Raw genomic sequence first — 11,783 nt, 5'->3', positions numbered from 1 at the left:
AAGTTCAATAAAGCATAGTGGAATGAAGTGACATATGCTGGCATCTCTTCCAGTATAGTTCTTGATAATTTGTCAAGACTCATTCTGAAGGTTAAATATCAGATCACCTATAGAGTTGATTAAAATATGGACTTATTGACCTTTATGTGTTGATGCTGATTTGAGAGGTCTGAGATACAGGCTGGTTACCTTTATGAAAATTGTACAACAGATTTTGGTGTACACTCACTGATCAAGAACTATCAGGAGACAGAATAAAAATGTTTACAAAAACAATTTAAATGTCCCACTAATGATATAAGGAATTCTCACACTCGATTCCTGGAATGTCTAATGATATCACAATACAATACATATATTGCACACAAGAAAGAAGGTTGATATTTAGAGTAGCGGGAGAAGAAAATCTTACAGAATCCAGTAAGTTTATGAATCAACATGAACCTATCAATGATTGCACTCTGGATCTTTCACTAAAAAGTTATATAAATTATACAAGTTGCATTAAAATAATTTCAATTATATTTGGTTAGCCTTCAGAATATAAATTTATCAGTGATATATGTATATATTTTTTTTCAATCAAACAGTATTAAGAAAGAGGAAGTTTTATTTTAAATACGCTTTCCAGTTTGATTTTACCAACTTGGCTATGAAAAGGATTTTAGCCTTCCATAATAACAGTTCCTCAGATGCCTTGATCCACTGCATCCCAACATACCCAGTCAGAAAGCAAAAAGGAAGCCAAAGGATAAGAAAGAACAACTTACTTCTCTCAGCCATATTGTAATGCTCTGTTCAAACCTATTTACAATTTTTTTTTTTTAATTTCTATGTATCCTGACTCCTGGAAATATTTCTTTGAAATTGGGTACCAACATATGAAGTTAGCAAATAATGCTCGTTCCAGTTTTAACCTCATATTTCCAAGAACTTCAGTTTACTTTTTGATTCAGTGCTTCCCAAATCCCAGCTGCTTTTAATTCCTGGAGTTACTTGTAAACCTATAAATCAGACACCTAATGTTTGTTTTCTCTGACCTGTGATACCTTATCTTAACCATTTCATCATTTACCTTTGGAGTTCTAAAATTACATTGATTTAAAAGAGCAGCATGAATTTGCCAGAAATCTCTGTAAGGCAGCCTTCACATCCTTGTTCCGCAGGCTTTAGATCATGGGATTCAACATGGGGATCACCAGTGTGTAAAACACGGAAGCAATTTTATCAGTATCCAATGAGTAGTTAGCTTGCGGCTGCAAGTACATGAATAGCAGTGTCCCGTAGAAAACTGTGACTGCCATCATATGCGAAGCACATGTGGAAAAGGCTTTTCTCCTCCCTTCTGATGAACGCATTCTTAGAATGGACAAAACAATGTTGAAATAAGATACTAGAACTATAACTAAAGATAATACCAAATTTGTAGCTGCGGATATAAACACGATTGTCTCTGGAAGGAAAGTATCAGAGCAGGACAATGTTAACAGCGGGACAATATCACAGAAAAAGTGATTGATTACATTGGAAGAGCAATAAGACAGAGAAAATATACAAGATGAAACCACAATAGCTGTGGAAAAGCTGTAGAGGTATGTGAGGGACACAAACAGGAGGCAGATCTGTGGAGAGACCACCACCATGTAGAGCAGGGGATTGCAAATGGCCACATAGCGGTCGTAGGCCATCACAGCTAACGTGAACACCTCAGCTACAATGAAGACCAAGAACCCTCCCAGCTGGGTGGCACATTCATAGTAGGAGGTGGTTTTCTTCTTTACCAAAAAATTGATTAGCATTTTAGGAGCAATGACAGTAGAATCACCAAGATTGATGATAGCCAAGTGCCTGAGGAAGAAGTACATGGGCGTTTGAAGCTGAGAGTCAACACTAGTGAGGATGATGATGCCCAGGTTCCCTGCCATGGTCAGCCCATAGATCACCAGGAAGACAAAGAAGAGTGGAATCTGGAGGTCTGGGCGATCTGAGACTCCTGTGAGAATAAACTCAGAGACCTGGGTGAGATTTCCAGGAGCCATGGAAGGGTTTGGATAGTCATCTGTTTGGAGAAGAAGAGGAGGAGTGATTACAAACTTTAAGGAATTATTTTCTAGGATGGTCACTAGATAGTATATTCCTTAGGTGAAATTTCCTGGAACCATGTACTAATCCAACTCAGATATTAATATCAGAGTGCAAGGACTAGTTAAATAGAAGTTGCAATCATTTGGAAGAGAGAAAAAGCAGGCATAGCAAATTAAACAGGTGATCTAGCATCATGCATCATTTGATGATTTACTTCCTCAGCATCTCTTTAAATTATGAGTATCTTATTAGCTTACAAACATTCGATGCCATGGTTCATATCTTCATATAATGTCTTTTGAGTGTGAGAAAGGCTTGAGGAATTGTATGCTTCCAAATAATCCAAGGTCTCCTTGTGATTTCCTAGTCCAGGACTTGATTTTTCTGAAGATTGGATGATTCTAGTCTCTATATTGTTTCATTTCCTTCATCCTATTTTTATATAACTTTTATTTGATGGGCATTGAATTTGCAATTTCTACCATCCATGTTTGTCAACTGCTTTTTTCTCATTTTCCATTTTGTCAACTCAGGCAAAAATACATGGACATATGTCTTTTATTTTTCTGATGACTGATTTTTTTCCCAGCTCTCAGAAAATAAGATCTGTGAAAATTACAAATTTTTATAAAACAACTCGCTATGCTTTATTTGGATACTAATTCCTTTTTCTTTCTTTCTTTCTTTTTTAAGATTTTATTTATTTATTTGACAGGGAGATAGAGCACAGTAGGCAGAGAGGCAGGCAGAGAGAGGGGGGGAAGCAGGCTCCTTGCTGCGCAGAGAGCCAGATGTGGGGCTGGATCCCAGGACCCTGAGATCATAACCTGAGCTGAAGGCAGAGGCTCAACCCACTAAGCCACCCAGGCAACCCCCTTTCCTTCCCATTCATAAACTTTCCTTCTTTTTTTTTTTTTTAAGATTTTATTTATTTATTTGTCAGAGACAGAAGAGTGTTTGAGCACAAGCAAGTGAGTTGCAGGCAGAGGGAGAAGCAGACTCTACCCCAGGACCCTGGGACCAGGACCTGAGCAGAAGGCAGGTGCTTAACTCACTAAGGCACCCAGGTGCCCATTACTTTTCCTTCTTGTCCCACAAGTTATAAAATTCCTTGTATTTTTTCCACTATGCTTATTTTTAAATAATATTTTTAATTAATAGAATTTTATAACATTATTTTTTTAATGTATAATTTACCTGGCCTTCATTTTTAGTTGATCTTTTTCTCAATGTATTTTCCTAGTTCTGACATTTTTCACTACTATAGTGATGATAAAACTCCTTACATTATAGAGCTTCTATGATAATCTCATTGCTTATATTTGCCAACCAATCAGTGTGTTATTATAACATGACTGAATATTCTAGACATGTTTGTTTCAAGGATGATCATCTTTTCCTAACTAAGCCAATTAGAATCCCTTCCCAATCCCAACTGATTGTTCTAGTGGTAGGCACCTGGTCCGAAGAAATCTTGTGATCGTGTCTTATCTGAAGACCTGGGCTTAAATTCTAGACAGTCAAGACTATATCATCATTTAACATAACATCTACCCTTGAACAAAAGTTTAAGTATGCATACACACAAGATAATAATAATAATAATAATAATAATAAATGTGGGTGGAAGGAAACATTTGGAGATGATGGATATAGATATGATACATTGTGGTGATGGTTTCACTGATGTATCTCCAAGCTCATAAACTGCACTCATCAAACATGTATACAGTTTTTTGTATGTCAACTCCCCAACCCCATGCCTCATTCTGATCTATCTTCTCTGTATTTACAATTTTTAATATTTTGTCTGCAGCTCTCAGACTCTCTATTGTCTTCCTTGGTGAGCATATCAACTATAAGCAAAAGAGAGTACTTCTAAATTAGATCAGCTCCTCTATTTCTGCTGAAATCTGATGTGTTGCTGGTTATATGCTCTATATTAAAGTGGAATAATAAATGTTAAAAATCAAGCATCTTAAAAGACAAACATCCTATTCATCCTCTAATTTTCTCCTTTAAATTTAAAATTCCATATGTATTACTGGCCAATTTCGATAAATACTTCCCCATCCTAAACATCCTCCTCTTCTACTTCTTTAGGTCAAGCTTTCATTAACACCATTACTGACTATTGCATCCTTCTTGCTTTCCATATCATAATTCTCTCAAAGTAGTTGGTAGACAAACAGCAGTCATTAAAGTTTATTGAATAATTATGGTATGTAAGCTGAGCTGTTTTTTAAAATAATAATTGCAAGATGCTTTAGATTTATTTTCAGTTCATTACACAATCAGGGCCATACCAATTTTCTGGTCATACTATCCTATCAGCACCCACTGAACATAAATTTTCATCTCTGGCCTTCTATGTCCTACTCATGTTGATTCTTCTGAGATTATCCCATTATTTGTATGTGAGAGGTGATGTGTTACCTGAACACAGTTTGCTTATCCTTTATAGCATGGGTCACATGTGACCAGAAAGTAGAAATGAATACAGTGTCAAATGAAGCCAGCAAACTTGAATTTTGGAGTATTAAAGAATGTCACTTCTGATCACACTCTAGGTATTTCAGGTTTTCTTATGAACACTAATGAGTAACAGGGAGGATAAAAAGATGATTTATCTTTAAATTGGTACCAAGGTATAATGGCTAATGAGATAATAATAGTCTTAAAGTATATATGGAAATAGTTTCCACACATTAAGAATTCTTTTGTATTATGAAATTATAAGGGAGATTTAAAAAAAATATGTATTTATTTGAGAGAGAGAGAGAGAGGGCATGAGTCGAGGGAAGGGACAGAGGGAAAGGGAGTAGCAGACTCCCTGCTGAGCAGGGAGTCCCACGTGGAGCTGGATCCCAGGACCCTGGGATCATGACCTGAGCTGAAGGCAGATGCTTAACCTACTAAGCTACCCAGGCATCCCTAGGGCAGAATTTTTTAAAACGTAAATTTATTTTGGGGGCACCTGCAGGCTCAGTCAGTTAAGTGTCTGACTCTTGATTTTAGCTCAGGTCATGATCTCGGGATCATGAGACTGAGCCCTGGTCAGGCTTCATGCTCAGCAGGGAGTTTGCTCGAGATTCTTTCCCTCTGTCCCTACCCCTGCTTGCACTGTCACCCTCTCTCTCTTTCTCTTAAAATAAATAAATAAATCTTTAGAAGAAGGTGAATTTATTTTTAAATGTCTTATTGTGGGTCATGTGAATTAAGGAAAACCCAGCAAATGAACATTTTCTTCTTGTGATTTATTTTCTCCTTGAGAATGTTACAGAGGTTCTGTATTATCAAACCAAGAATCTTGAGGTTTACAGTTTCTTAAAGTCCCACTCCCACTTATGCAGCGTCTTTCCTTAAATTGAAGATTTTTTTTTCTTTTTGAGATCTTTTTAACTGAAATGTCAACAGATTTACTTTACTATAAGATAGATGGCTTATCTAAATATGTTTTAGTATTACATTGATTACTTATTATGTTTCTATACATATTTTTACACGGTATTGTCAGATTTAATGGAAATTTTCTTGTGAAAATTTGTGATGTTGTATTCTCAAAAGGGGACATCATTTGGAGTTTGGATAGTGGTGTTTCTAGTTTCTTTTCACAGGTTGCCCCATGAAACATGCAGTTTTCATTTTAGCTAATATTGCAAAGCAGAACTATGATGAAGTGAGCAAAAATTCATTGTTTCTGTAGTGATATAATTTATTTAAGCACATAAGACATAATAATGCCAGTTCTGATTTGGAGACATAAATAGTTGGATTATATTAAACAACATATACTCTCCGCAAAGTTACAAATCTTGGAAACAGACTACTTTAAGTATTTTATTATTTGATTATACATAGTGTCAAGTGCCTTCCAAAATGAAATAAAACAGCTCAGTTTGAGGGTTTGTTTTGGATCTTTCAAAGGCCATTCGGCAAAAATAAAATAAATTTTTTCTACCTACCTCTAATGGAGAATCTGCTTCAGGCTCTTAGTGAGAATCTCGAAATGGGGTTTAATAAAATTGCTGAAGCACAGGTGATTCTAGGATCCACAAGTTGCCTTTTACATCCTTGGGGAAGATGCCACTTGGGAATGACTCCTTAACAAGATCTTCCCCTAGGAATTCAACCAGAGACTCTTTGAGTCATCTTTGCAGCGGTATGAACCTACATTACGGAAGTGAGTTCAATTCCCAGACATCTAAGAGACACGGTGATTAAGGTGTATCTGCCAAAATAACTCATTTGCACTCAGAGATTCATTATTGCAAAATTCCAATATTAAAGAGGTAGAAACCCAGTGAAGCAGTGAATTTAGAACAAACTCTATCTAGGGAATCTGAGTGGCTAATTCAGTTTAGTGGCTGCCTTCAGCTCAGGTCATGATCCCAAGGTCCTGGGATTGAGTTCCGCATCTGGCTTCCTGCTTATCGGGGAACCTGTTTCTCCCTCTGCCTTCTTCTCCGTCTGCCTGCTGCTCACCCTGCTTGTTCTCTCTCTCTGCCAAAAAAAACAAAAACAAACAAACCAAAAAACCAAACCAAAACACCCTCTATCTATAAATAGTATTTTTATTATGCCACCATTTCTCTTTTTCCTTCATTTTTACTTTAAAGAATATAATTAACAAATCATTATTTCAGGGAATAGAATCTTGATGTTTAAAGGAGGATGTGTCCTACCAAAAGAGTCTACAGGTGATGAGATTATTATTTTAATTATTTTTTTTAATGACTGTATTTCAGGTGAGAAAAGGTAAAACATAGCTAGTAGAGAAGAGTCAAACAGGGTATTTAAAATAGAAACCCTGGGTCATGTCCATAAATTTCCTGTCACCACATAAATATTTTAAAGACTAAATATTATATACATATGTTTAGTATTATACATATGTGTATATATACATATATAGTATTCAGTATTTAAATATATATGTATTGTTATATATAACACATATATAACATATAACATATATAAATAATATATGTGTATATATAAATATAATATATATCATAGTGTTTAAGTACATGTTTATTATTATATATACATATATAAATATATATGCATATATAATATTCAGTCTTTAAATATATATTATATAACATACATGTAAATAAACATATGTGTGTATATTGTGTGTGTGTATTCACACACACACACACACACACACACATATATATATATAAAATTCATGAATGACTAACAGAATTGTGTAGAAAGGAAACTATCCTATCAGATACAGATACAGATATCAGAACGCAAGAAAAACAGACTCACATGGAATATATCAAGGTGGTTACCTGGTGGTGGTAGAGGGAACAGAAGAAAGAAATAGAGATGAACGATATAGCGTTTACTAGAGCTGCATAGCAAAATATCACAGACTAAGTGGCCTAAACAACAGAAATATGTATTTTTGATTCTGGAGCCTTGAAGTCTAAGATCACGGGGTAAGCAGGTTTAGTTTCTTCTGAGGAGTTCCCTGGCTTGTGAATGGCCACCTTCTTGCTATGTCTTCACATGGTAGTTGTTGGGTGTGGGTACATGTCTGGTTCTCCTAATCTCCTCTTCTTATAAGGACACCACTCATATTGGATCAGCCAATTTTAATCAAATTACCTCAATAAAGGTTCTATCTCCAAATACAGTCATATTCAGAAACAGTGAGGGTAAGCCTTCAACATAGGAACTTTGGTGTGATACAATTTAACCCACAAAAAATTGAAATGAAAAATAAATTAAGAAAAGTGAGGGCCTTTTCCTGGCTCAGAGATGATAAAGTGTCATGAACTAAGAAACATAATTCTAAATTTATGCTTTGGGTCCAAAACCAGTTGAAAACACGTATATCTTCAGTATGCAGAGAGCTTGTTTCTGGAAATCTGTTCTGCAAAAGTAATGCAAGTTACTAAAATATATAAAAATCTTCATGAGTATGTTATCAGTACAATAAAATACTAGAAACTAAATAGTTTGGAAACTTATTAATTATATTATACACATGCATATTTATAATGTAATTTTAATGCAATATAATGAATAATATTATTTTATATATATTCTTTAAAACTTTGTATAAATTATATAGAAATTCAAAAGCTTCTGAGAAGAAAACTGAAAATAGTATTAAAAAAGCCATATTATGGGTACTTGGGTGGCTTAGTTGGTTAAGCGTCTGACTGGTGATTTTGGCTCAGGTCATGGTCTCATGGGTCGTAGGATTGAGCCCCACCTTGGGGTCCATGCTAAGTGGGAAGTCTGCTTGGGATTCTCTCTCTCTCCTCACTCCTGCACTTATGCTTTGTCTCTCAAATAAATAAATCTCTTTTTAAAGACAATATTAAAACAGCATACAGGTGTCTCAAAAAATTAAATACAGAGCAACCCTATGACCCAGCAATTGCACTACTAGGTATTTACTTAAAAAACACAAAAATACTAATTCGAAAGGATACATGCACCCTGATGTTTATAGCAGCATTATCAGCAATAGCCAAATTATGAAACAAACTCAAATTTCCACCAACTGATGAATGGATAAAGAAGATATGTATATATATGAATATTAATGAATATTAGCCACCAAAAAGAATGAAAGCTTGCCATTTGCAGTGACATGGATGGAGCTAGAGTGAAATGTCAGTCAGAGAAAGACAAATACCATATGATTTCACTTGTATGTGGAATTTAAGAAACAAAACAAACAAATATGGTGGGCGGGGGCAGGAGAGAGGCAAACCAAGAAACAGACTTTTTTTTTTTTTAAAGATTTTGTTTATTTATTTGACAGATAGAGATCACAAGTATACAGAGAGGCAGGCAGAGACAGAAAGGAGGAAGCAGGCTCCCTGCCGAGCAGAGAGCCCAAAGTGGGGCTCGATCCCAGAACCCCGGGATCATGACCTGAGCCGAAGGCAGAGGCTTTAACCCACTGAGCCACCCAGGAGCCCCAAGAAACAGACTCTTAACTATAGAGAATATACTGGTGATTACAGAGGGGTGGTTGGTGGGGGTGGGCTAAATAGGTGATGGGGATTAATGAGGGATTAATGTGGTGAGCACTTGATGTTATATGTAAGTGATGAATCACTAAATTCTACATCTGAAACTACTATTACATTGTATGATAACTAACTGAAATTTAAATAAAAATTTGGGGAAAAAAAAAGAAACAAAAACCATATTGTACCGGTTTCTTTTAAAACAATGTATAAAAAATATAAATAAAACAATACATTTTAAGTTGTAATTTAGGTAAAATCAAATGCCAAGTATGCATGGACAGTACTTGAAAAATAACATCTCCTGAGTTACTACTGCTTCCAATAAGAGAATATTTCAATACCTTAAAATGTTCCTGTTTCTTTGCAGCAAATTGTCCCCTACTATATACCAACCCAGAGTTACCATGATTTCTCTCACCATAGGTTCATTTTACCTGTTTTGGAACTTCATGTAAATGGAATAGTACAGTATGTTTGCATCTGGTTTCCTTTGTTCAACTTAATGCTATTGAAATTCATCCACTCTTTTGAATCCATGGACAGCTTATTCCATTTTACTGCTGAGTTGTACTCCATTCTAAGTATTTACTATAATTTATCATTGTATCTATTGATGGACAGGTGAAATATTTCCATTTTTTACTGTCATGAATACAGTTGTCAGTAGAATTAATATACATGTTTTCCTGGACATCTTTTCATTCTTCTTGGGTGAACATCCAGGAGGGCAATTCCTGGGATATTTAGTAGTGACATATTTCCAACGTGAAGGACTTCTGTGCACTCCAGTCAGCAATATGTGATAATTTCAGGAGCTACCATAATAGCTGATAGGATTCTTCACACTTGGGAATCTAGCATTTTAAATTTTATCCATGCTAGTGGGTGACAAGTCATATCTCATAGTTGTTTAATTTCTTTTTTCTGGTGGCTATGGATGTTAGGCCTTTTGTACATGTGTATTGATCTCTCATACTTCTGTGAAGTGCTTTCTGATCTTTTTCTCCAGTTTTATTAGGTTATTTATCTTTTTTACTGATTTTCATATATATATATGTATACACACACACACACACATAGCAGATAATTGAACATACACATGTGCACATGTTTCGGGCTCTCTATTCTGATTGATATAGGTTTATAGTTGGTCTTATAAACAGTATTGTAAGTTTTCCAACTTTGTTCTTTTTGAAAAAAATGTTTTAGCTATTCTGGATCTTTTCTGTACTGTATAGAATCAGACCTAAAGCCAGACATGAGGGAAATAGTTTATATACCATGAAGTTAAGTTTAAAATTTCCGTGTCTGAAAAGGGTCACATTTGGTAGTGGTTATTTAATTATGTTCTTAAGAATATTTGATCCTTAACATTGAGTCTTGTTGAAAGTCGTACCTTGGTCTCAAACCTGTGATGTTAAGGATTGAACCACCTGGATGCTTAGGATGACATATTAAGACAACATTCTTCTTTTTTGTGCCAACTATCTCCAGCTTCTTAAAGCAAGAATGGCTTTCTGTTCTACATGGGAAATTTTTAAGTGTTTGAGAAAATCCCTTCAAGAAAGAGTACATCCTGCTCTTTTTTAAAAACAGAGGTAATAGGAAAGGAATTCATGAAATCAATGCACAGTCCATGTAGGAGATCAATCTCAAGGACTTTTAGAAATAATCGGAGTGTGAGGTTTTCAGCTGAGTCATTAGGGCCTTGTAACTATTCCATTTAATAATTGATGCAAATACGTTCCAATTCCCAAGCTAAAAGCTTGGATGCATGAAGCTGTTAATTAGATATGCACTGAAAATACATCAAGGAAAACGAAAAGTTCTAGCTCTTGGAAAAAGTTTAAGAGTGTACAAATACTAAAGGATTTTCATGTAAGTTGATAGCATTATTTCTAAACTATTTATCATTATAATTATGATGAGAATATGTGCTTCATGGCCATTAAGGACAATGGCCCTATCCAATCAAATTGGAAATAGGGTAAATTTCCTGTAGAAAAGATGTAATATTTTAGAACCATCCATGTTTGATTTAAAATATTCAATAGCTAATGAAATTTTCACCTGATGATAATCACCCAATTATCAGCTGATGCTAATAATCACCTATTATTGACATTTTGCAATTTGATCATCATGCAATTGCATGGTGAAAATGAAAGGTCAGTAAATGTTAGTATCCCTTTTTAAGAAATAATAAAATAAAAATACTGCTTGAAAAAAAATCACAATGCATAGCACTTTTCTTCTGTATTCTCTTTTTCATTTCAAGTTATTATGCATATTTATAAAACATCTACCCAACATATCATTAAAATGTGAAAGAACCCTTACACATTAATTTTAGAAATAAAAAGCAATAGATATCATAAGTACAAGGTTATTTATTATGAGTTTTTTTTAATAATGGTGAAAGAAATAATAAGTTGCAAACAAGCAAATGTCCCTCAATCGAGGGAGGACAAATACAGAGTGATTGATACTCCACAGTTGTATGCTGATATTAAAAATTATATTTAATGTTTACTGACCAAGAAAGATGTTTATGATGAATTCTCAAGTAAGAAAAGTAAGTTGCAGGGGTATGCTGCATTATGATTTTTTTAAAGCCCTTTCTGTAATGGATGATATAGGAAAATGCTATTAATATTACTTTTTACTTTTGGTTCATGGATAACAATGGAG

The 11,783-nt window shown here is 34.7% G+C and overlaps 1 protein-coding gene across 1 annotated transcript; it reads right to left on the bottom strand.

The window, feature by feature from the left end:
* Window positions 1–1,169: 1,169 nt before the first annotated feature.
* LOC308351172 (olfactory receptor 8J3) lies at window positions 1,170–2,039 on the bottom strand (the record flags this gene model as incomplete). Its single annotated transcript, XM_080816637.1, has 1 exon — window positions 1,170–2,039. One exon carries the CDS (start codon window positions 2,037–2,039, stop codon window positions 1,170–1,172), a length of 870 nt encoding a protein of 289 aa, XP_080672763.1.
* Window positions 2,040–11,783: the final 9,744 nt, after the last annotated feature.

This window comes from Martes martes, assembly GCF_963455335.1.
Source record: "Martes martes genome assembly, chromosome: 10".
Taxonomy (NCBI): domain Eukaryota; kingdom Metazoa; phylum Chordata; class Mammalia; order Carnivora; family Mustelidae; genus Martes; species Martes martes.
The sequence above is the reverse complement of the archived record's forward strand: the minus strand, read 5'-3'. Positions and strand labels throughout refer to the sequence as shown.